This window comes from Microcaecilia unicolor, chromosome 1 (assembly GCF_901765095.1).
Source record: "Microcaecilia unicolor chromosome 1, aMicUni1.1, whole genome shotgun sequence".
Taxonomy (NCBI): Eukaryota; Metazoa; Chordata; class Amphibia; order Gymnophiona; family Siphonopidae; genus Microcaecilia; species Microcaecilia unicolor.
Genome location: NC_044031.1, coordinates 617,503,727 through 617,530,895, shown reverse-complemented (window position 1 = coordinate 617,530,895; position 27,169 = coordinate 617,503,727). Strand labels below are relative to the sequence as shown.

Here is a 27,169-nt window from a genome sequence, read left to right as displayed (position 1 = left end):
ACTACAAAAAGTAGAAATCTGCTTTAATAGGTGTTAATAAAAACATGATATAATCAAAAATATACATTTTGGAGAGCAAAAAATACAAAATATACAAAATATAACAAATAAGTTTTGCTCAAGACAGTAATGGAAGAGAACTGACTCAATTAAATCAATTAAGCAAAAGAAAACTCAACTGCCACGGGAAGCCTACATAGATGGCCCTTGTAAAACTCCCAGCCACGGAGGAGCGTGATAGGGCTCCCACAGCCTGTGTTCCACCCTGCTCGATCTCTGCACTTTTACAATCTGGAAGTTTTCTTTGTACCCTCCGTGTTCTGGGGGGTTGGAATTCCACAAGGTCCTTTGCAATCCACCAGACCACAGGGAGAGCTATATTGTAATCCACAGTCAGGGCTATCCCGCTCAACCTCTTCGCTTTTACAGTCTGGAGGTTTCCCCCCTTAGCTGTCCCCTGCTTGGGACTAAGACTCCTAGGTGGGTGTGGCCCCCCAGTGCGTCCCAGATTCCACCACCACTTCCCCTACTCAGCTCCAAACTCCCTCTGAAACAATCCCTCTCTCTCTTCCTTCTCCTTTCCTACGGAAGGGGAGTCACTGTGCGCTCCCTTCTCCCCACCTTTTCTCTCAGGTTCCTTCAACTTTCTTGATTAGGAAGAGAGTCAGTGCTGCAGCACAAACCCCTAATTTAAACAGTTCACTTTTATCACAGCACAAAACCCAATTTATGTTTAAATCATTTTTATTGAAACTGCAATTACACTAAAAACATGTACAACATACACAATTTTCTGTTTGCTGATCCCAGCTTGCTATGTTACAATCAATGTTTATAACATCTATCCAAAACAGTTACATGTCCCATATGATTTGCTTTTTCTTTTTTTCCCCAGATTCCTTCCCCACCCTTCCCGCCCACTTCCCTAACCCCCATGCTCATTCCTAAGTGTTCTCCACCCCCCTACATCCCTCCCCCTCCCCCCTTCCTGTATGTGTCTCTTGTACCTATGCTCATCCATTGTCCTTCAATCTTCAGGGCAGCCCGTTGAGCACTTGACTACGCGCTCGGGGCGATATCTTGTTTATGTATTTCCCCCAGATACTTAGAAACTGTGTCCTTCTCTTTGGTGTCCAGCGTGCCCCTCTAGCCTCCCAAAGCATCAGTTGGTGTAGTTTGTTTCTCCAATACCAATGAGAAGGAGGCACATCCACCACCCAGTGGTTGAGAATGCACTTTTTCCCCACTATGCATGTCTTGCTCAGAAGCAGTCGCTCCCCTTGAGTCCCAACCCCCCACTGCCCAGGGATACCCAGTATCATTTTCGCAAAGGTGAGAGCAATTGGGTACCCTAGCACCTCTCCCATGTATCTGCCCAGTTTCCACCAGAAGGCTTTGAGAGCTCTACACTGCCATAGGCAATGCACCAGTGTTGCACTGTTCTGTTTACATTTCGGGCAGCTGTCTGAAGACACTACTTTAGCATGAAAAGCCCTTCTAGGGGAAAAGTACGCTCTGTGTAAAATTCTAAACTGACACTCTTGCAGTTCTGCACTATAAACCACCTTCGGTATACCCATCAGTGCTTGTTTTATATGATGCTCAGAAATTTGTTGTTGCGCTTCCGCACTCCACCTCGCTGCCACCTCTGATACCTGTTTTTCTGGTTGCCCTTTCTCTAACTCTTTGTGGAACCAGGAGACTGAAACCTGCCCCAATGCATCCCCTTCCATAAATTCCCTGAGGTGTCTCCCAAAGCTAAGGGACAACCCCTCCTTCACTAGGCTACGCACATAATGTGCTAATTGTTGATAGGCAAAGAGCACCGCCAATCCCCCCGAACATCTTTGCTGGAAGTCAGCCAGTGTAATCAAGGTTCCATCCTCTTGAAGAAAACTCTCTAGTAGCTCTACGCCCTGTTCCTGCAATCTGCGAAACACAGCATTTTCCTGCCTGGGGTGAAATCATCATTCCCAGCCAGTGAAAGGAATACACTGGAACCGGGTCCTGTCCCCACCTTTGCAGTAGCTCCCGCCACACCTTCCTCAACGGCCCCAGCAACATGCTTTCTCTAAGTCTACCAGGTAGCTGCCCTAGCCGTTTAACATGAAGTAAATTGTTCATATGCCATGGGAAGAAATATGCCCTTTCCAATCCTACATCCGTGTATGTGGTCGAGCCCAGGAGCCAGTCCCGCAGATGTCGTAGGAGACATGCCTGGTTGTACTCCTGCATATCCAGCAATCCTAACCCCCCATCCTCCAGTTCCCTAATAGCTGTTGCCACTTCATCTTAGGTTTCTTGCCAGCCCAACAGAACTTCATCACTATTCTTCTGAGTGTCCCCAGTTCCCGCCTTGCCAACCACAAAGGGAGGGCCTGTAATACATAGAGCCATCGTGGAAATACTATCATGCGAAACAATTGTATCCGCCCCATTAACGACACAGGGAGCATAGACCATCGTGCCAACTGTTCTTTGGTGTCACTTAGCAATTTGGCAATATTAAGGTCGTAAATCTGCCTGGTATCCATTGGAAGTTGTATTCCCAGATATTTAAAAGAACCCTGCGCCCATCTCAATGGAAAACCATCCCCCCACCCCCTTTGCAGGTCTTCAGAGCTGGCTAGGGCCTCTGACTTCAAAAGGTTTAACCGGAACCCCGAAAAGTCCCCATACTCCTCTAAGCTTTCCATAAGATATGACAGGGAGCGCCTTGGGTCCGTAATTAGCACCAACAGATCATCCGCAAATGCAGCTGTCTTGAAGGTATGCTCTCGAATCACCACCCCTCGAATATCTACATTATTTTGGATCTCCCTCAGAAGGGGGTCTAACGCTAGTATAAATAGAAGCGGTGATAGTGGACAACCTTGCCTTGTCCCTCTCCCTATCGGGAACCATCCAGACTGTAGACCATTCGCATGTATCTGTGCCTGAGGGGCCTGCGTAGAGTGTTCTACCCCCGCCATTCTCAAAAAGCCCGGGTGATCCCCATAAGCTCGCATGCGCATCCACACAGAGGTATCCCCCAGTCCACTCTGTCAAACGCTTTTTTTTCCCCCTTCAAGCGGTCGAAACTGATTAACAAAGCCGGGAGGTCTGTTCTATTCTCACCCCTCCTAATCGCAACCAACACAGATTCGCCTCATATTCTTAGCTATCCACCTCCCACATGTAAATCCCACTTGTGAATCCTATGACCAAAAGTGGGCAGAAACTCCGCTAATCGATTTGCTAAATCTCTTTGCCAGGAGTTTTAAACTCCACATTTATTAGTGAAATTGCTCTATACGCGTTCTGGGTCTATGCTGCCGTTTACCCTGCCTTGGGCAGCACGCTGATTTGCGCCCTATTCAGATGCCGTGGCAACTGCCCCTGCTGAATGGCTGCGATTAAATACGGCCGCGAGCAATGGGCTCACCTCAGCTTCATATTTGAAAAATTCACTTCTCCAGCCATCCGGCCCCGGAGCCTTCCCTAGTTTACTCCCTTAATCACTAATTCTACTTCCTCCTCAATAATGGTTGCGTTCAGCACCTCTGCTTCTTCTGTAGTTACCTTCGGTAGGTCCATACTATGTAGGTACGTCCCACTGGGGTGTACTAAATATTCTTGTTTTGTATATAGCCTGCCAAAGAAATCCCTTAGAATGGCCACTATGCCCTCATCTGTATTTACCCGTGTTCCTGCACCATCCTCCATTGTGGAGGATTTTCTTAGCACTAAGCCTCTGAGAGGCGAGTCGAGCCAAAAACCTCCCACTTTTGTTGGCAAACCTATAAAGCTGATACTTATAATATATGTTTGCTTTCTGAGGTCTTCTCCTGCAGAAGTTCATTTAAGGCCTGTTGTGTCTCTAGCAGTTGCCTTCTCACACCCAGATCCTGACCCTTGCCGTACCTCTGTCTCAATGCCACCACCTGCTTCTCCAATCTATGCACCTCCCTATTCCGTGCTCTCTTTTGAAGGCCAGATAAGAGATGATGTCCCCCCTGAGGACTACCTTAGCCGTCTCCCAAAAGAGGACTGGATCTGACCTATGCTGTTCATTGTGAGCACTATATTCCCTCCATCTCTCCACCAGGAAAGGCCCAAATTGAGCATCCCGATACAGATATGCGGGAAAGCGCCAAGTTCCCAGTGCGGATCTCCCTCCTCTCAACCGGATCTGCATTCTCACCCAAGCATGATCAGAGACCATGATTGGGCCTATCTGAGCTTCCTCCACTTTGGTGATAAGCTCCCTTGAAAGCATTATGTAATCTATTCTAGACAGTGTATGATGAGCTCTGGAGAGGTGTGTAAAGTCCTTATCTATCGGATGTAACAATCTCCAGACATCTACCAACTCTAATGCATCACGTACCCTCGTAGTGCCCCTTTCCCTTCTATTCAGTTCCTTCCCTGTCGGTTTAGATCTATCCCATATTGGGTCCATTACATCATTCAAGTCCCCTCCCACCACCAGTGGTATTTCACCCATTGCATGAATCTTGCGAATAAGCTGCATTACAAACTGCTTATCATAATTGTTTGGAGCATATATATTACACAACACTAATGGCTGGTGTTCCACCACCACTGATGCAAGGACATACCTCCCCCCTGGATCTGCCACCACTCTTTTGACCTCCACATTAATGTTTTTCCTAATTAGGATCACTACTCCTCCCTTTTTTTTGACTGCTGCTGCTTCATACACTTCCCCCACCCACCAGCTTTCAGCTTTTTATGTTCTTCCCGGGTGAGGTGCGTTTCTTGCAAAAATGCTATGGACACTTCTTATCATTCAGTGTTTTTAGTATTTTTTGTCTCTTGATCGGAGAGGATATACCCCCACATTCCATGTTATTATCTGCAAGGTTGTCATGTCACCCCTCTTTCTGTATTGCACCACTCCACTGCCTGTCTGTTTCCCTGCAATATATTCCGAGAGAGTGTCCCAGCCTCCACCCTCTCAGCCCGATATAAGTCCCTCTTCAGCCCTATTCGGCCTACCCCCCAGATCTTCCTCATTCTCACCATGCCACAACAGCCATACAGGAATTTCCCCTCCCTCCTCCCTCTCCCTCCCCCCCATCCCACCCCCCTTCCATTCCCACTTTCCATCCCCTCATGCCACTAAGCATAACTTCCTTCTGTACCGAGCTAGGGCGCCTCTAAAAAACCCTCGGCTATCTAACCTCTTATTCTCTTCCCACCCCCCTTTTCTCTCACCAGACCACTAGGTGAAAATAAAGTCCAGAAGAAGTCCATCTTTATTCCTGCCCTTCGCCAGAGCTCTTTATTCGTCCCGGATGAACCTCTTGACTTGTCTGGATTCTGCACCCTGTGACCCTGCTCCAGCCGACAACTGGTCCTGCTGTAAACTCACAATAACCAAACAACAGCAATTCAAACCTCTTTGGAAAATTCCTTCAGTATAGTCCTCAAGGCTCTCCCACTCTCAGTTCCAATTTGTCCTCCGCTATGTCCATTAACTTGTAATCCAACAGTGCGAAACATTAGTCTCTGAGCCCACCAATATTGCTCTTTGGTGTTTGCTCCCTTGATTCCCGTGCCTCTAAGCTCTCATCCTTCACGGCCCGTGGCAAGCATCCTCTCCACATATGTATTCGCCTCCTCCACCTTTTCAAAATACAACCGCCTGGCCATTTCCATCAATTTGAGCTTGGCCGGGTACAGGAGGCTAAAATCTGTATTTGAGCCCAAACAACTTCGTACACAATGGCGCAAAACTTTTCTCTTGCCGCAGACACCTGCTGTGGAGTAGTCCTGAAAGCACAATATTTTTTTGCCTTTTATTCAAGGTGCTTCCCCTTACGCAGCTCTTGGAGAATAAGCATTTTGTGGGCATAATTTAAGATCTTGAATATTACCACTCTGGGTCGACCTGCTTCATCTCTCCTCTGACCCCAAGCCCCCATTTCGTGCGCTCTTTCACTCTCAGAGCTGCCACCATCTCCTCATTTCCCAGCGCTTCTGGCAGCCATTTTTCTAAGAATGTACTTAAATTCCTCTCAGGTAACGCTTCAGGCAGCCCCACGAGGCGAAGATTAGTCCTCCTCGAGCGATTCTCGAGGTCATCGAGCTTCGCCTCCACCTCCGCGAGGCGCCTGCAAATTCTTGGCTGCTCCTCCGAGACTTTTATTATGTCCTCCTCCGCCTTGCCCAACTCGCTGCTGGACCGCCTGCAGTTCGGTAATCAGCTGTGTGTTTCTCTCGGTCAGCCTTCAAGCTTGTCTTAAAATAAGCTGTAGTTTGACTCCCACCCGCCTGCTCCACCGCCGCCTTTACCTCCTCGGTAATTTTCAGTGGCCATTGTGAGCTAAGCGGTGGCGGACGCCGGCAGCGGTTTTTGTCCGCCATTTTGTCTGTGGCGCGAGTCTTTCTTTGAGCTCTTTCCGAGCTGTTTTTGGTTGCCATCCGGTACTTTTTGAGCTCCGCGTTGTTCAGTAAATGTTCGCGGTTTGCTCCCTTCAAGGTACTGCGGATCGTTTTCAATGAGGTTAAGCTGCTACTAGTGCTGGTTTATGTTGGCGCCCCGGAGCTACCCTTCCTCACGTCTTCACAAGCTCCATGCCCCCACCGGAAGTCCACAAAAACCAATTTAAACAGTTCACTTTCCACTTCAACCTTTTTCCCCCTGTCCACCTATTACCAGGCCAGGTGAATGTAAGGGTCCCACCCTTTCACTGTCAGCACCAACTCCTGACAACCTCCCAATTAACCCAGGTTGAAAATTTGTTCCTTAATCCCACCTCTGATGCAGCCACCTTTTGCCTCCCTGCATCAAACCAGAGAACAGGCTGCCATCTGCCCTCTTAAGTCTCTACCTTTAGCAAGAGCTCAGATATCCATGGATTCCTCTTCCAGGTTCGCCCTCCCTCTCTTCTCTCCCACTGTCCCCCTGATTGCCAATCCATGGGTTCTTCTAACCTGCCCCTCCCAGCTGCTCTTCATTCCCCTGATTGAACTTACTCAGAGTCTCCTCCTTCCCCTTAGCCCTCTGGGACTGGTAGTGTGAATAATTCTTACTTGCCCTACTCTGTGTCTCCCTCAGGGGCTGCTGGGAATTGTAGTCCCTGGCTCTACTTGGTGTCTCCCTCAGGGGCTGCTGGGAATTGTAGTCTTGGCTCTCACTGTTTCCTCTGAGGAAAGTGGCCAACTGCTGTCCCTAATATGCTGGATCCTTGGGGACCAGATGTACGGCGACCACCCTACGGGCGGGCTTCGGCCACCCAGAAGGAGCCCTTCTCTCCCCTTCCCTGGCCATTCCCACTCCATGTCCTTGTACTCTTCACACCCTCCACAACTGGTTTCAAATGGAACCCCGAAAAAAGGAACAACAGAAAATGACTCCCATTGGGAAAAAAAACCCCCTCTATTTCATGTATTGATATATTTGATTATCTGCCCTTGGGGTTTTAAATATAATGGACAAACAAAGTGAATGCTTAAAACAAAACTGATTGCGTATAAACATTGCATTACTACTGGCAACATGGATATGCCTCTAGTTACATTAGAAATACACTCCAGTTTAAAGTTGTGCTTGAGAGCTGTATGTGGGCTGAAGAATATTACTGATCGGGGGTCCAGGTGAAATAACCTCCTGATTAGATTAACACTGAGGCTAAGGTCCTTGATTGTTAAAGATAGAAAGGCTAAGAGATGCACTCAGAAAGCTGGCAGAGAAAATCAACTAGCAGATTAGAAGGCCTAGGCTGTAGTATGTATCAGAGAGAGAGAGTCAGAACAGCTATGGTTAGGGAAATATCATCGTCCATTTGTAACTGCACTTTGGATTAAGTTGTGCAAGAAGCTGTATATTGGTTGCAGAAGTTAAATGGTATATTAAAGCTCATAGACTGTAATCTGTATCATAGAGGATCAAGCTATACCTACAAAACTTTGTTACCTGTTGTAATTGCACCTTGGATAAAGCTGTGCAAAGGAGTTACATGGTAGTTGTGGAAGGTTAAGCTACTGCCTGCTTAAACTCCGCTGAGCTGGCTACCAATATTCAGTGGTACTTAACTGAGTAGTGTCACTGAATATATCTCCGCTACTGACCATTCACTAATCGGCTAAGTTAGAAGCAGTCTGTGGCCAGAATTTATATGCCAAGTTAACTGGGCACTGGACTGAATATTGGCCAGTGCCCAGTTAACTTCCAGGTCAGTGCACATGCTCTGTGCATGCCCTGGCATTGAATATCTGGAGTTAGTTCAGCCCACAACTGTGAGTAGCTTACAAACAGCTTACTACAGTGGGCTGAATATTACCCTCATTGTTAATATGAAGCACATGGTGAAAATTCAAATTGTAAATGAAGCATGTAAATAGTATACTGTTGTTTAAGGTAAAGGAAAATCGTGGCTGAGGTCCTGACCCAGGGAGCTTAGCTTTGTGACAGGTGATATCTTTTCATTGTACTAACATAATATCATTCTTGACTGACTTTCAGGATCTCACACTCCCTTCCTCAGGTCAGAAGAGAACAGCTATTTTATGGGGAGACTATTTTCAAAGTTATTTCTACAGATTTTACACACAAAAATTGGTGCTTACAAATATCCTACCCTCTCTAAGGATACTGAGGGAGCTCAGAGAGGTTCTGGTGGGTCCTCTTAAAGATTTGTTTAAAAAATCCTTGGAGACGGGAGAGGTTCCGTGGGATTGGAGAACAGCGGATGTGGTCCCTCTTCACAAAAGTGGTGACAGGGAAGAAGCTAGAAACTACAGGCCGGTAAACCTCACTTTGGTTATTGGAAAAGTCATGGGAGCGATGCTGAAGGAAAGGATAGTGAATTTCCTGGAAGCCAATAAGTTGCAAGATCTGAGACAACATCGTTTTACCAAAGGTAAATCGTGTCAAACGAATCTCATTGAACTCTTTGACTGTGTGACCGGAGAACTGAATCATGGACGTGCTATAGACGTAATCTACTTAGATTTCAGCAAAGCTTTTGACACGGTTCTCCACAGGAGGCTCTTGAATAAACTTGACAGACTGAATATAGGACCCAAAGTGGTGAACTGGATTAGGAACTGGTTCACGGACAGACGCCAGAAGGTGGTGGTTAATGGAATTCGCTCGGATAAGGGAAAGGTGAGCAGTGGAGTGTCTCAGGGATCGGTGCTGGGGCCGATTCTGTTCAATATATTTGTGAGTGACATTGCTGAAGGGTTACAAGGTAAAGTTTGCCTTTTTGCGGATGATACTAAGATTTGAAACAGAGTGGACACCCAGGAGGGAGTGGAAAACATGAAAAAGGATCTGCAGAAACTAGAAGAATGGTCTGGCAATTAAAATTCAATGCAAAGAATGCAAAGTGATGCACTTAGGGAGTAGAAATCCAAGGGAGACTTATGTGTTAGGCGGGGAGAGTCTGATAGGCACGGACGGGGAGAGGGATCTTGGGGTGATAGTATCTGAGGATCTGAAGGCGACAAAACAGTGTGACAAGGCGGTGGCTGTAGCTAGAAGGTTGTTAGGCTGTATAGAGAGAGGTATGACCAGCAGAAGAAAGGGGGTGTTGATGCCCCTATATAAGTCATTGGTGAGGCCCCACGTGGAGTACTGTGTTCAGTTTTGGAGGCCATATCTTGCTAAGGATGTAAAAAGAAATGAAGCTGTGCAAAGAAAAGCTACAAAAATGGTTTTGGATCTGCATTACAAGACGTATGAGGAGAGACTTGCTGACCTGAACATGTATACCCTGGAGGAAAGGACAAACAGGGGTGATACGATACAAACGTTCAAATATTTGAAAGGTATTAATCCTCAAATGAATCTTTTGTGTAGATGGGAAGGCAGTAGAACTAGAGGACATGAAATGAGATTGATGGGGGGCAGACTCAAGAAAAATGTTAGGAAGTATTTTTTCACGGAGAGAGTGATGGATACTTGGAATTAGAGAGTTGCACGGGGACAGAAATGTGACCCATCCCCGCCGGAATCAAACCTGTCCCCCCGCTCATCCCCGCCAGAATCTAACCCGTCCCCGTGAGTAATCTCCTCCGTCCCCGTGAGTGATCTCCTCCATCCCCACCCGTCCTCATAAAACAGCCAGTTCCCACCATGAGAGAAATAAACTGCCTATACATATAAAAAATAAAAGTAGTTAGCTGAGCTCACCTCTGTGCAGTTCTCTTCTGTGGATGACTCAGTCATTCACTCACAGTCACTAGCAGTACTCACTGCCCCTTCTCTTCTGGTCTGGCTCTGGTCACAGTACCACAGCTGCTGAACTTCTGCTGCCTTCCAGTTCTCTCTCCTTCAGTGCCAGTTGCTCCATCCTGCTCCCTCCCTCTCTCCTCTGTGACACAGCTGATCTGCTCCTGCTACCTTTGAGAGAAGTCCTCCTCCTCCTGCAGTGCTCCTTGTGCTGCTGCTTGCTGCTGTCCTCCTCTCTCTCCTCCTACAGCACTGATGACGAGTCTCTGATTCTAAGCATGGTCAGAGTCTGCCTTTATTCACTGGTAGTGGACCTGGCAGGAGCCTGCTGTTCTCAGCAGTTTGACATCATTAACGAAGTCCAACTGGCTGGCAAAAAAGACGAGAAATTTCATTCTCCTGCTCTCTGACTCTGAGTGGCGCCTCATTGGAGGAGAGCTTGGTGTCTCCGCCCACTAAAAGAAGAAGGGGCGAACCAGCAGCAGACATTCTTTTTGAATCTTCATGTACCCATGCTTTGTTTGAAATTTGAATCTTCTGCTGCCCCTTTCTGAGACCCGCTGCGGCTTTTTCATGCCGTGTGCGGGTTGCCGGATTTTGGGCAGCTTTTTTTTTTGGCCGGCCGTGATTTTTGGCCGACCTTTTTTTGCCAATTTTTTTTTTGGCAGGCCTTTTTTTTTGCCGGCCGCGGCCTCGATCCCCACAGGAATCCTGCATGTACCGTTCCGTCCCCGCGACACTCCTGCTGACCAGGGGGGGGGGGGGGGGGGGGAACCCGCGGGATCCCCGCAAACCCCGTTCCCGTGCAGACCTCTACTTGGAATGCCTTCCCACGGGAGGTGGTGGAGATGAAAACGATAACAGAATTTAAAAATGCGTGGGTTAAACATAAAGGAATCCTGTTCAGAAGGAATGGATCCTCAGAAGCTTAGCCGAGATTGGGTGGCAGAGCCGGTGGTGGGAGGTGGGACTGGTGGTTGGGAGGCGGGGCTAGTGCTGAGCAGACTTCTACGGTTTGTGCCCTGAAAATGGCAGATACAAATCAAAGTCAGGTATACACAAAAGTAGCACATATGACTGTCTTGTTGGGCAGACTGAATGGACCGTACAGGGCTTTCTCTGCCGTCATCTATGTTACTATGATAGAAGTCCATGCTAAGTTTCATATTGTGTGTTTTTACCAGCATTAAATGTAGGTGTTCTTGGAGGCGACATTAGAGCAGGGATTAGTGACAACACACAATTTTATATTTCTAGAAATATGCCTGTTGTTTTTGACAGAAAATACATCTGAGAAAAGGGAAGAGTAAGTATCTGCAGTATCTTTTTGTTAAGCCCTTTTTTTCAAATGGAAAGTATGTGGAGACTTTCACGCTGAAAAAAGAAACAAAGTCTTCAGATAAAATCTACCTCTAGATATTGCACAAAGTATGAAAATTGCTCTTAAAGTATTTATTTTGAATTTGTGTAAATTTGTTCTGCAATATTTAAAAGAAATACTTTTCAGATTTCTCATGATGTTGATCAACTTTTTACTTGGTTGGCTACTTTTTCAGTGATGGCTTCTTTAGTCTTGTTTTTATTTCTTTTCATAGGCTGGGTTGTAACTCTATGATAGGTCGCCTAGGGAAAAAGTGAAAAAATTGTATCTAATGTATACCTATTTTATATATCTTGAATATTGCAATGTCACACCAGGTCGTGGAACGGTCTGTATCATCAGGTCTGCTCCCTCTTACACTTTCCTTGGAAGAGGTCAGGAAAAATTCCCCTGATCCAGATTCCACTCTGGTCCAGGATTTCCAACTTTCCAGCTCAGAAGCTCACACAGCCACCAGGTTCCAAAACATGAAGAGCTTTTATTCAGCACAAACTTTAGATTCCATAAGCACAGTTCAAAACACAGCACAAGTCCCCCTGACATGTGCTTGAGGATTCAAAGGAAAAAAACCCACAAAATTAATGCAAACACTGCACAGGGAGGGTTTTTCTTTTCTTCCCTAGCCCAGCTTGCATTTTAAGTCCATAGCAGTTCATACGTTTCTCATAAGTTTGAACCATTGTTTCCAGGACACAGCCTAGAGCTGTGCCCTTAATGAGCTTCTCTCTGACCAGGTTAATTCCCCATCTGATGTGACCCCTGATATAGGCGATACGCCAAAACACAGACCGTGTCGGGTCCCTTAATATTTGCATCAATAAAGTGTTTCTCCATAACATCTCCAGTGGTGGATTCGTCCTTTGATCAGCCTCTACTTTTTTCTGTTTGGTCTTTCTGACGTAGAGGTTTTTCCTGTTTGTGTTTTGAATAACAGATCGTATCAGCATATTCTGCATCTACTTCAGTGTGGAAATTCCTAAACTACCTGTGATTCAGTCAAATATAATTAACTGTCTTCATTACAATCACTCTTCATTTTCACAGTTTGATCACTTTTGCACACAATAATTCATGGTGAATCATACAATATAACTGAACACTGTTTTCTGAAACTTTCTTCAAACTTTTACTGGCAGCCCATTTGACCTCCTAATGTTGCTGGAGCACCATCTCTTGTTATTCCATACATCTTTTCCCATGGCAAATGAAACCTTTGAATATTGGAAGATACCACTTCAAAGTGAACTGAGACTCTGTCAGACTTGTGAGTTCTTGTACCAAGTAGAGTGCTGCCGAGCCCGGTACTTGGACCAGGTTCCGCTTGGCAGCCGGACAACCCCGGGTTTCAGCTGCGCTGACCGCCGTTCCCCAGAGGTTGAGCCCCTAGGTGCAGGCAGCCTGCAGGACTTACGAGACGGAGCAGGGAGCGAGGTGGTGAACGTAACGGCTAGACAGGCAGCAGCCAAGAGAGTTATCCTTGTACAGGCAAAGTCAATAGGCAGGCAGCACGCAAGGGAGTAATCCAGGAACAGACAATGTCAACAGGCAGGAAGCAGGCAGGGGAGTGATCCAGGTATAGGCAATGTCAATAGGCAAACAACAGGCAAGAGAGTAATCCAGGCACAGGTAAAGTCAATAGGCAAGCAGCAGGTCAAGAGAGTAATCCAGGTACACACAAAGTTAGTAGGCAGGCAGCAGGCAAGAGAGTAATCCAGGTACAAGCAAAGTCAGTAGGCAAGACAGTAATCCAGGCACAGGCAAAGTCAGCAACGAGGGACAAAGTAGAGAAGAAGCACACTACTGAGCAAGTAACACCCTACCAAAGTAGAAGCCGAAGCATGGAGTCCAGGAAGAGCTCAGCTGATAAAGTGCTGGCGTCTGACATCAGCAGGGACCAGCAGGGAGAAGGAGCACAGCCATAGGACAAGAGCAGGGGAAGGAGGAACCGGAAGACCAATAGGAGAGAAGCAGGGGAAGCCAGGCAGAGAGAGAGCAGACTCAGGTGCGTGGAAGCAAAGCAATCAAGGAGCCTGGAAGTCAGGCAGAGAGAGAGCAGACCCAGGTGCACGGAAGCAAAGCAATCAAGGAGCCTGCAGCCAGAGAAGAACTACACACGCATGGCTCAGGGCTGTGCCAGTCAAGTGTGCGTGTCGACGGGGACCCCGCACTGCCCAAGGACGCCACTTGCGTTGAGGTAGGGGACATGACAGGCTCCTCAAATCAAGGAGCTCCTCTGTGACAAAATTCACCATCAATGCCATATAAAAAAAATAAGAAGCAACTGAATAAAAATCAGAACAGTCTCTCCTAAACTGCTTCTTCAGCCACGGTACGCGTCTTGGCTTGCTCAAATTGACTTTTTCTAAGCTTTGTTACTATGAAAAAAATCAATGTTGTGCACAGGAACCTGCCTCCAGCAATTTTGCATCCCCTCTCTGTTCCTGTGTAGTCCTATTTCACCTTGTGCTTGTTTCATAGTGTCTTTTGATGGTGAATTCCTTTATTTTATTATTGTGGCTGTTTCCTGATATATCATACCAACAGATTTTCCCATCAACCAGCAACCCCCTCTCTAATTCCCTTCCTCTGGATCACCAATGATCTACGGAACTACACCACATTAAAAGGAAAAGTAAGTACAGAGTCTTTGAGCTGATGCATGCACTCACTGCCTTACTGCAGCCTCGCTCTCTTCAACCAGGCTTCCTATTACCGAGGGGCTGGGACACAGGAGTGCCATGAGTAGCACTCTAGAAATGTTAAGTAGTAGTAGTAGTAGCTCAAATGACCCAACTTTACTTTTCCTTTTGACAGAGTTTCTTCACATCTGAATTTCCAGTCCTGGCCCCCATGCTACACTACTGTTTCTGTGGGCTGGGCTCCTTGCCCACGTTTCCTGTAATGCAGAGTTTCCCAATTAGCTTGCTATCATACCTAATTAAGCATGTCATAGAAAATTCACCACTGTCTAATGATCAGGTCCAGACAAGTATGTGGGCTATGTTCTCAGTATCTCACAACACCAAGAGACACTGAGAGAACCTGAGAGCTCTAAAAAGCAAAAAGGGTAAGAACAGAAAAGGTCCAGTGATGGACATTGTGGAAATGGAAGAATAGGAAGAGGTCATGCAGGGAACTGCAGATAAATAAAAGAATTGGAAAGGTTTGAGAATAGAAAATGTAAAGGAGAAAGGTTTGTATGAGCGATAATATGTGAGTAAAGCTACAGAGGACTGAAAAGAGATGCCAATGAGGGAAGGAAAAATGGAAGAACTCTAAACGTACCCTCACCAAACGAGGTCACATCTTATCAGAACACCAGTGACCCTTCTCAGGAGCAGTCCCCGTACTCTGGAACTCTCTCTGGCGGAACTACGCATCATTAAGACTATCTCTGCTTCAGGAAGCAGGCGAAAGCCTGGCTCCCCTCTCCAGCTTTTAATGGCTGTGCTCACACACGCCATATCTGGACTAGCCTGCCACACCCCCCCCCCCCAACTGAGACCAATTACACACCAACTCTCCATCCAATTTTCCTTCAATCTAGCCAACCACTTTTATTTATCCCAATGCTCTGGCCTTAATATATGTCTTCGCTGCTGCTTGTGTAGATGTTTCATTGTATTGTGCTGCCAGTGTGAGCATATTTCTGTTTAATGTGCAATACTAACACGCTATCAGATAATTGCTATTACTACGATGAACGGGCCTATTTCTAACTGTGCATTACACTGACATTTGGCCATTTTAATATACTATTAGTACAATGTAAGTTGGTAAAACCTGTTGTACAAATCCAAGAAGACAGGAGGAGCCTCCACGGAAAGTCAAAGCAAAACAGCAAAAGTAGAGGCTGACAAATGTGCAAATCAATAGGGAGATAATATCAAAAACCAGTTTATTCAGAATATTCATATCAATATCAAGGACCCGACACGGTCTGTGTTTCGGCGCCAAAGCGCCTGCCTCAGGGGTCACAATCAACTTTCTCTGAGAAGCAGCTGATAGGCTTGAATAATTCCTTTATGTATGCAAGTTAATCCACAGAGAGAACAAAAGAACAGCCAACCGATCAGCAAACACCATGTGACAAGAGTTTTCTTATAATATACACAGTGACCAAAATTAGTGAATCCACTGTCTAAAACATGCAGCCTCTCCCTCCTCACCAACATGTCGGTATCAAGCATAGTCAGTCCCTGCAGATATTCTGCGATCCCTTCACTTTCTAGAATTAAGGATCTTCCATGTTTATCACATCCATTGTTGGTCCATTACCAATTTAGCTTCCACTAACCATGTCTGGAGGGCATTCCAAGCATCCAGAACTCTTCCTGTGAAAAAATAGTTCCTGATGTTCCCAATTCCAGCCTGCTGGATCTTTGCATCACAAGCCTTACTTCAACCACCTGTCTGTTAACTGGTCCATTCAGCCACATGTCTGTTAACTGGTCCATCTGTTTCCCCACTTATTCCTCTCCACTCTGGTAAGAATATATTGCAGCTGCCAGCCACGGAGCATGACTTTGTGTAAGACTAACTTTCATCCAGGTCAGTTTCTCTTGTGCATTTGTACTCTACCATATCAGAAAGAAAAGCATAAAGGATCCCTCATTCTGCACCCAGCAACCCTACTGTCTTATGTTTATAAAAAGCTTTACATGCCAACTGAATTTGCTAGATCTAGGCGGTTAACAAAATACAATTAAAAGAAAGGAACGCTATTATTTCACAGGACAGACCTACATTCAAGCATAAAGGGAGAGTTGGGCTTTCTCAAATTGCAATTACTCAGTAAATCCTCCCATTCCGTTCCCTCAGGTAGATTAAATGCTTGACAGAAGAAATAAGTTTTGAGTGAAGTTTTAAAAATCTTTTTAAACTAGACTCCACTCTCAAATCCTTTGGTAACCTAATCCTAAGATGTGGGACCTACAGTAAAAGGCTCGCTCTGTTGTTCTCTCCCATCTTATTCTATTTAAGACAGGGGCCACAATTCTGAAATCTTGTACTGGTCGAAGTACCCCTAGTGTGTTTAAATATGGTGGCTGTATTTCATAAAAGGCCTTATGAGCCAAAACCAATACCTTAGTGAATTCTGTAAGTAATGGGCAACTAATGATAATGTATGAATAATGGGGTAACATGATCAAATTTATTTTTGTTACCTAATAATCTAATCGCTGCATTTTGTAAAGTTTGCAGTCTTTTTAGATTACACCTTAAAAGGCTTTAAATGACATTACTGTAGTCAAATCGTGAAATAAGTGCATGCAGTAACGTATGCAATGCTGAGTCACTGAACAAATGTTTTAGTGAACATAATCTCTGTAATACTATGAAACCTTCTTTCACAATCTTATTGATCTGGTTCTTGAATGTCAACTTAGAATTGATAAGAACTCCTAAATATCTGAAATATGGCACAGGTTTAATTGCTCTCCCAAGTAAAATAGGTACTACATCTAGGCACTCAAGATGTCCAGTAATCTATCAGGTCTTGATTTTTTTCCACTAAATGATGGGCCCCCAACCAATTTAATGTAGCATTTACATCATATTGTAACCTAGATATATCCAAGGCTTGGGGAGAAACTATTACAATAACCAAAATATCGTCAGTGTAACAATAAGCATTAAGTCCAAAACTCTGTATCAAAGTTAAACAAAATTGGGGAGAGTGCAGAGCCCTGAGGCCCTCTACATTCTAAATGGTATATCAGAGAACTACGAGTAGTAACCAAATCCTGAAACGATCTATTATTCAGGAATATCCACAAATCTTTCTAATAAAGACCAGTACGAACATGACAGTCACCTGAACAGCCAGCCTGCTAGACAGAACCAGCTGTGAGAAATGTGTAAAAATATAGCTTTTTCACATAGTAACATAGTAAATGACAGCAGATAAAGACCTGAACGGTCCATCCAGTCTGCCCAACAAGATAAACTCATTTTACATGGTATGTAACACTTTATACATATATCAGAGTTTGATTTGTCCTTGCCTTTTTCAGGGCACAGACCGTAGAAGCCCGCCTTGCACTGGTGTCGCCACCCAATGTCCGCTAAGATTCCATAGATCCATTCCTTCTAAACAGGATTCCTTTGTGTTTATCCCACGCATGTTTGAAGTCCATTACCATTTTCATCTCCACCACCTCCTGCGGGAGGGCATTCCACGTATCCACCACCCTCTCCGTGAAAAAATACTTCCTGACATTACTCCTGAGTCTGCCCCCCTTCAACCTCAATTCATGTCCTCTAGTTCTACCATCTTCCTGTCTCCAGAAAAGGTTCATATGCGGATTAATACCTTTCAAATATTTGAACGTCTGTATCATGTCACCCCTGTTTCTCCAAGGTATACCTGTTCAGGTCAGCAAGTCTCTCCTCGTACGTTTTGCAATGCAAATCCCATACCATTTTTGTAGCTTTTCTTTGCACCACTTTCAGTCTTTTTACATCTTTAGCCAGATACGGCCTCCAAAACTGAACACAATACTCAAAGTGGGGCCTCACCAACAACTTGTTGAGGGGCATCAACACCTCCTTTCTTCTGCTGGTTATACCCCTCTCTATGCAGCCTAGCATCCTTCTAGCCACGGCTGTCGCCTTGTCACATTGTTTCTTCATCTTCATATTGTCACGATTGTGCCCATGTTTCATGCTCTCATTCATTTCGCCACCTGGTGGTCAGACCTGGTGGCTGCGATGGACTATCTGCTTGTTGTTTCCCATGTTCCAGAAATCATTCTGGTCCGGCCTGGATCTTCTAGCCTGTCTTGGGATTTTTGGAACTAAGCAGCACCCTTATCTGGTGACCTCCCTGGTATTTTGCCTTTATTAACCACCTGGAAACTTTCTAGTTTGCCTTTGCAACAGAGGTCATCTGATGAGCTTCTCGTCAGTGAGTGTTGTTGTAGTGCTACTCTGTTACTCCTTATCCTGCTTTTGACCCTGCCTGTTTGTTGGAGTATTCTTCTGTTTGCTGCCCGCCCAAGACCCTGCTTGGTTCCTGGTTTATTCTACTGCTCGCTGCCTGCCCAAGACCCTGCTTGCTTCCTGGTTTATTCTACTGCTCGCTGCCTGCCCAAGACCCTGCTTGTTTCCTGTTTTATTCTACTGCTTGCTGCCTGCCAAGACCCTGCTTGTTTCCTGGTTTATTCTGCTTTGCTGCCTGCCAGTAAGACTCTGCTTGATTCGTGGACTATTCTCTTGCTTACTGCTTATTGCTTCTGTTCCAGTCCAGCTGCTCCAGTCCGGCCTGTGCCTGTCTGACTGTGGTCCGCCTTGCTGCCTGTTTGGGTGGTTCTCCTGCCGCTGCCGGTTAATGGTAGCGACCCAAGGGCTCACTGTTCCTGACCAGTGTGACAGATTTCCTGACTAGTGTGACACATATCCTCTGACACCAACACCCCATCCTGAGTCAAGCTTGCTAATCTCTCCCCTCCTATTCGGTATCTCTCTTTTGGGTTTCTACACACCAAATGCATCACTCTACACTTCTTAGCATTAAATTTTAACTTAGTACACTTTTCTGGGGCAGCTAAATATAGTCCGGTTTCTGTCAACTTGTTTCTAAGTAGTATATCAAGAAACCTATCAAACCTAAAATAGTGCATTGTGAAACACCAATACTTTTTTTTATAATTTTAAATATGCTGATAGTGCTCAGTGGAGGGGGTTACATCCACAGGACTCACTTGCAGTACATACTGCCATAGCCCCTTTAAAACATCATTGCACACCACCTCCCTACCTATTTATTACTGCACAAAGTATGGAACTTATGCTTCATATATCAATTACATGCAACAGCTGTTCAAAAGTATAAAGGACAAGTACTGCTACTTAGCTCATCCCGGAGTAGTGGTTGTGCTCAGATGTGTCCATGTCCTGTGGGGATCCCCATCCGCAGTGTAATTAAAACCAGAACTGTAGTGTAGAACTACTCCCTAAACTCGGGACTGAAATCCGGCTTTCTCTCAGTAGAAGCTGTTCCTGGTTCCCTACATGCTCGGAATGTTTCGCATTTGCGTCCTCAGGGGAACGTTATGCAAACTGTGATGGAGCCTAGCCACTCTCCAAACCAACCAAATTTTAACTGCCAGACCCTCGACCATTCTTCTAACTTTCGTAGATCCCTTCTCATCGTTTCTACTCCCTCCAGGGTATCCACTCTATTTGACATCTCCGTGTCATTCGCAAAAAGGCAAACCTTTCCTTCCAACCCTTCAGCAATATCTCTCACAAATATATTAAACAAAATGGGCCCCAGCACCGACCCCTGAGGAACCCCACTGCTCACCATCCTTTCCTCCGAGCGGATTCCATTTACCACCACCCTCTGCCACCTGTCGGTCAACCAGTTTCTTATCCAGTTCACTACTTTCAGTCTTAAGTTCAGCCCTTTCAGCTTATTCATGAGTCTTCTGTGGGGGACCCTATCAAAGGCTTTGCTGAAATCCAAGTAGATTACATCTAGTGCATGGCCTTCATCCATTTCTTTTGTCACCCAGTCAAAGAAGTTAATGAGATTCGTTTGGCAGGATTTTCCTTTGGTAAAGCCATGTTGCCTCAGGTCCTGTAACCCGTTGTCTTCTAGAAAGTTAGCTATCCTTTCTTTCAGCAGCGACTCCATTACTTTTCTTACCACCGACGTGCGACTTACCTGTCTCCACTTTTGTGAAGAGGGACCACATCTGCTCGTCTCCAATCTCGCGGAACCCCTCCCGTCTCTAAAAATCTATTAAATAAATCTTTAAGAGGTCTCGCCAGGTCCTCCCTGAGCTCCCTCAGTATCCTGGGATGTATCTCGTCCGGCCCCATAGCTTTGTCCAACTTCAGATTCTCAAGCTGTTTATAAACTCTTCCGTAAACGGCGCAGTATCCACTCCATTCCCAAATATTCCTTCAGCAGCCAACCGCGGTCCTTCACCAGGATTTTCCTCCGTGAACACTGAAGAGAAGTAATTGTTTAGCACATTCGCTTTATCCTCCTCACTCTCCACATAACCATTCTCATTATTTTTCAGTCTCACAATTCCATTCCTATCTTTTCTCCTTTCGCCAATATATCTGAAAAGGTCTTGTCACCTCTCTTTACATCTTTATCCATTTTTTCTTCCACTCACCCTTTCGCGAGCCGTATTTCCCTCTTTGCTTCTTTGAGTTTAATCTGATAATCTTTACCGTGATCCTCTTGTTGTGTTATTTTATATTTCTTAAACAAAGCCTCTTTTGCTCTTATTTTTTTTCAGCTACTTGGTTGGAAAACCATATAGGCTTCCTGTTTCTCTTGGTTTTGTTTACTTTCTCGCGTAAAGATCAGTCGCCATATTTATAGCAGCCTTCAGCTTTGACCACAGATGTTCCACTTCTCCTACGCCTTCCCAGTTCAACAGCTCCTTTTTCAGGTATTCCACCATTTTATCAAAATCAGTATGTCTGAAATCCAGTACTTCTAGTTTTGTGCATCCACACTGTGCTTTCGCCCATATATCAAACCATATGGTGTGATGATCACTATTACATAGGTGGGCATCCACCCGGATATTAGAAACACTTCCTCCATTCGTGAGCACTAGATCCAGCATCGACCCTTCCCTCGTGGGTTCCGTCACCATTTGTCTGAGCAAGGCACTTTGACAGGCGTCCACAATCTCCCTACTTCTTTCTGATTCTGCAGACGGGACGTTCCAATCCACATCAGACAAGCTGAAATCTCCCAACAGTAGCACCTCCCCTTTCATACCAATCTTTTGAATATCCTCTATCAGATCCTTGTCTAGCTTCTCTATTTGTGCCGGAGGTCTGTAGATAACCACTGTGTGGATACAGGTTCCATCTTCCCTTTCCAGGATGATCCATAAAGCTTCTTCCTTTCCCCAGGTGCCCCGCATTTCAGAAGATAGAATATATAGCTTATGCCCTGGTAGAAATGAACTCTTCAGGGGTAAGGGTATAACTATATTTGTGTAGGCCCTTTCTAACAGACCACATTATGGTTTTCTAAATTACTAACAAAGAAACTGTGTTAGTTTAAAGAGACGTGTGCAAATTGATAAGGAATGCTGAGACAGGGGGAGAAAGAAGTAAGCCCAAACTGCTAAGACAGAGATGTATGAAAGTTTAAAGGATAGGCCTTAGAGCTGAAATAAAAATGTAGCCAGGCATGAGACCATGAAACTGTGAAACTATGAACAAAGGGAACAGAAGAAAGGGGGGTTGGGGGGGGGGGAGGTGAAGCATACCATGTATGAAACTACTAATGCAGAGTTTTCGCATGAAGGTTTGAAGATAAGAAAATGTAAACCGAGCAGAAGAAAAAACAATGAATAGAGGCTCTGTCTATGGAAAAATTTCAGAAGGGACTTACATATGATAGCCAACTCTCATGTAATAGGGGGGTAAATGTGATCAATATCCAATGAGAAACTTAGCAGCAGACACCTAATGTAACCACAGAGAAAGAATATATAAACTGTAAAAATGAAGGAAGGGTGTGCCTACTTGCTCTCAGAGACACCAATTCTTGCAAAAGTGTATTTTTGAAATAATAAATTAATTAAGACTTGTTTCACCAATTTGCTTTTATAAGTTCTTTTTGCATAGGTTCTCAGGTTATCTGGGAGCTATTTATAACACAGCTACACCTGCATTCCCACTTGGACTTTTCATCATTACTGTGCTTGCAGCCTGCCAGACAGATTCAGCTGCTAGTTCAGTTTTATAGAAATAGTTCTCATTAACATCCAACCTCCATTGCCCTAGGAGTGGCCCATCAGATCGAATTGCCTGCATAAACATCTGCATGTCTGTATGACTTCTTTTTATTCTGTACATGCATCCTGCCAGATACTTTAAATTTGCTTTCTTACAATAAAGCATCTTTTGACCCCTCAACAAACCAATGACTTTTATTAAACCTCAGACAATGAAACAAACATCTACCTTAAATGAAGTACAATTAAGTGATCAGTGTTGAGGTTTGATGACCTTCAGCAGAATTTTGTGGGTATCTAGAAAAAGATCTTGGTTTTGATATTACTTGGGATCAGTAAGACACTCTAAGGAGATCCATTTGGAGATTCATCTTTTTAGCCTCATAAACGAAGGAGAGATGCAAACAGGACAATTGCCCAAGGCCCCCATGCCACAGGGGGTCCCAAAGCCTGACCAAAGCTGAAGAAGGCGCATTCTGTTGGCAGACTCTGGGCCCCCTTCCAAATTTCTGCCTTTGCCCAGTACGTCCAACACCAGCCCTGGGATAACTTGTAAGACATCTAGCAAGGGTGCTTGAAAACTGAGTAGTTCTAGAGGATAACCAACTGATAATTATTTATTTATTGCATTTGTAGCCCACATTTTCCCACCTATTTGCAGGCTTAATGTGGCTTACATAGTTTTGTTATGACATTGTCATTCCAGGATATCAGATACAATTAGTGATGTGCAGAGATTAAGTAAGGGAAGAAAGAAGGAAGGAAGGGGGTGATTAGGGTTGAGTATAGAAGGTGAACTTTCAAAGCTGGGTGGGTTGGTGAAGTGGATTAGTGAAGTTATAGGTTCTCTTTGTAGGCCTTGTTGAAGAAATATGTCTTCAGAGATTTGCGAAAGTTAGTTATTTTGTCGATTGTTTTCAGGTCTGTAGGTAGTGCGTTCCATAAGTGCATTGTGGTACAGTTGTAGTAAGAAGTAAAGCTAACACAGGCCAGGTCCAAGGAATTAAGGAGGATGGCAAACTATACCCAGCTACCCTGATTGTTCTCTATGCAACATAGGTAATTCCTGGGAACCATAAGTATAATATGCCTCTCCAGAACTACATCAGCTTACAGAAAAAAGGCCAGGAGCACACAGGGAGCTGCCAGTCAAAACTCCAGCATTAAACACTGTGAAAACAAAGCACACCATTTAATTACAGAGTTTTCAAAACAGTAGGATTTTTCCAAGCAAAAGCAAATGGATTTTATATAGAATAATCAGAACAAAAGCTTTTTGTTATCTTGTTCCTTTAGTGAAAATACATTAGGACAGTGGTCTTTATCAAATCCGCTCATCCCCCAGACGCCCCCAGTAAGCTTGCTGTTCAAAAAACTGAAATGAATATTCATGAATGTATTTGCCTCTTTTTTTATTAACTTGAAAACCAGATGTGGGCCCTGGATTTGATCAGCACTGATCCAGCCAGCACAGCTGCTTTTCCTCTGACATATCTGCACATTTTATAAACATGCATGTGCTATGCAGCTCTGCCCAAACTACCCCTTAGGAGTGCTTGCATTAGGTGCAAGCACAAATACGCACCATCTTGTCAACATGTATGCACATTCAGCTAAACAATTTTATAAGAACCATTTTTATGTGAAAAACACGCTTTACACAGAAAAAATCTAATCTAATCTAACCTTCACTCTTATAACCCACTTATCCCTGGATTCTATAAAGAGCAACTTAAGTTGCACATGCAAATCTGGTCTTATTCTGGATTTGCGCGAGCAACTTAATTAGTTAACAAGTCAACCAGCACCGATAATTGCCAATTAAGCAATTAACACAAATTGGAATTAATTAGAATTTACGTGAAGAACTAAGTGTATTCTATAACGATGCATGTAAATTCTAAATCACATAGTTGAAAAGGGTGTGTGGCCATGGGTGTGGAATGGGCGGGTCATGGGCATTTTTAAAATCTATGCACATTGTTATCGAACACACCCGGTCCGCACCTAAGTTAGGCGTCAGCATTTACACCATGTTTTACTTGACATAACTGCCCACGACTAAATTTAGTCATGTGCTCGGGCACTCGGCGTATTCTATACACTGCGTGGAAATTTAGGTGTATTCTATAAAGTACGCCTAAATTTAGATGTACTTTATAGAATACGCCTAGGAGTATTTATTTTTGGTGGCAATTTTTTAGGCATCATATATAGAATCTAGCCCTTAATCCATAAAAAGGTCCAAAGCAGTGTACATTAAGGTCTAAAACAAAAAAGAATAAATAATTATAATAATTAAAAACAGTATGGATGTTCAAATTAAGGTCCCTGTTTACTAAGCTGCGTTATAGGTTCGCTAGCATACCTTAGTAAAGAGGGCTCTTAGAAAACTAATCATTAATCAAATATTTATCGAATAAATACGTTTTTACAAATTTCTCTCTTTTAAGGACCACATTCATTTTGTATGTGTTATACAAATCATGACATCATTATAGTTATTAACAACCTGAAACAATGACCATAATTCCTTCCCTGGATGTTGTGAATGTCTGCTCTGCAGATAATGACTGTGCAAAGTGTGCCAAGGAGACTGAACCTTTAATAAGATCCATAACAGAGGACAGGCAATATGACTAGTAAAGGTAATCTCTCAATACGGCACACACACAAGAATTTAACGAACTATATCACCAAAAATTCTTATTATGCGTCTCTGTTGTCTTTATCATCTAGCCATAATTCATAAGCCAAAGTAACTGGTTTAGGCCCAAGATCAAAATTCCACAGTGGCCTCTTGTGGCCTTGGCCAAGCTACTGCCAATGTCACCCTGTCTAGGGCCTACCATGAAAACTGTCACGCTTGTGGTGACTCCATAAGCCAGTCACAGCTTGAAGAATGTGCACATGGGATAGAGAGAGAGAGAGAGAGAGACAGTGTAATTGGTTTATATGGTTTAAAATAAATCCCCATTTCAAGAGAAGAGCCCTGTTTGGTTTTTGTTATTTTGTATAAGTGTTGTGAAAGGGCAATTCCAAAGCAGTATCCCGTTACCCAGAGCCCTCTGCAATACTATGAAACACAGGGCCGTGCCTAGGGTCTCTGGTGCCCCCCTGCAGACTATCGGTTGGCGCCCCCCCCCCCCCCCCCCCCATCCAGCAGAGCAGGAACAGAAGGGAGCAGGCAAGTAAGCCGGACCTCAGGAAAAAATAGCACTGTATGTATCCCTCATTGATAAGTCTCTGACTCTAAAGTTTAGCAATTTCATTAAAGCAAAATGTATTTTCACATATCACATCCTATCCAAGGAGAATGTTTTATATATGTCACCCGTCTGTGGTAACACTTCACACAGTATCAAAATACCTCTAATATGTAGTCGTGCCAGCCGAGGAAACTAACTGCACTCAGCTCACAAGAGACAGAGTGAACATAAAATAAAACTTCATCCTTAAAAGATAATATCGGATGAATGCATGAAGGTGAATATGAATTCCTGTGAATGGAATCAATTTGATTTACAATAAATCCAGATACTACTCCCTCATATATATAACAAAAAATTATTTAAGTGGAATGGAATTATTTGACTGTACTGGTAAACAGAAAGAAATACTCTATTGCATTCTAATCTCCTTTGCACCAAAGGATATAATTCAGATCAAACATTTATCTCTGATCAACTATCTCAGATCAAATATTTATTTCAGATCAAATATTAAGGTTTCCTTGCTTACAGTCACTTAAATCTACCTAGCCTTTATATAGCTTATAGGATTTAAACACTCTTAAACTGAAATTCACCCTTTTCTATTCTTCATAAACTTCAAGTAATCCTGAAATATTCAGATCCTTTTCTCACTAGAGAAACTTCAATCGCCACCAATCTCTTTTCACTTATATTTTCTCATTTACCACAATCAGGCACTCTTTTATAACTTCAGTCAACAAACACAGGAAGTCACAGCTGGATGTCTCTCTTGGCAAAGGACAGCTCTCACTCTGTTCACTTCCCGGGCAGATTTCTTAACAGAAGCTGATCATCCAATCAGAGAGCTCTATTTGAATGCAGATTAACATACAGACACTCATGGGAATGTTTAGTGAAAAACACGGGACTAATTTGCATATGATTTAAACAAATCTGAGCATATGACAACCAAGTACAGACTCCCAGCACCTGAATTCTGCAATTAGATTTAAGGCAAATACTTTTAAAACTTATTTTTAGCACTTTTAAAATTTCAGGTTCTCTTTAATTTGAATGCTGTTTCAAGCTCTGAAACTCACCCTGACTGAGGAGCTAGCCCCAAACCGAAGCATAAATAGCAATCTGGTTGTATTCTCACATAACTTGAAGAGCATGCCTGCCTCAATTAATACTGCTCCTTTGCATGAAAAGGGGCGGGCAGTGGAGATAGGAGAATCACAAGTTCAGGTGAAAGATTTTGCAAGTGAGCAGACAGACAGCAGGGCAGTGGCGCCCCTCGAAGGCAAGCGCCCCCCTGCGGCGCTTACCTTGCTTACTGCATCAGCACAGCCCTGATGAAACAGAACACAATTAAGTAATTTCACATCCAAGCTTAAAGCATGCAGAAAAGAATCACATTAGGGGCTGCAGGGCCACAGCTGACATTGATACTCGATTGGTTCTATTGAGCAGTAAACATAGCAAATACCTTTGAAGCAGGTGATGAAATTCTTCACTCGAGCATCGTCCAGAAAAAGCTGAGAAACAAGACATGAGGTGAGGTTAATGTGTCATAGAAGTCTGAAGATGAAAGGCAGCTCAGCTACCAAAGATACAGTGCTTCATTGGTTTGTTTTATGATCGCAATCATGAGACACTTAGGGGCCCTTTCACTGCCAAA

At 44.2% G+C, this 27,169-nt stretch overlaps 1 protein-coding gene across 1 annotated transcript in view; it reads right to left on the bottom strand.

Moving 5' to 3' along the window:
• Nucleotides 1-27,169, bottom strand: part of LOC115460477 (UPF0598 protein C8orf82 homolog) — a 93,807-nt gene that overhangs the window by 56,063 nt on the left and 10,575 nt on the right. Inside the window, exon 2 of the mRNA XM_030190241.1 lies at nt 26,978-27,026. Coding sequence (XP_030046101.1) covers nt 26,978-27,026 — 49 coding nt within the window. The remainder of the gene's footprint in view (nt 1-26,977; nt 27,027-27,169) is intronic.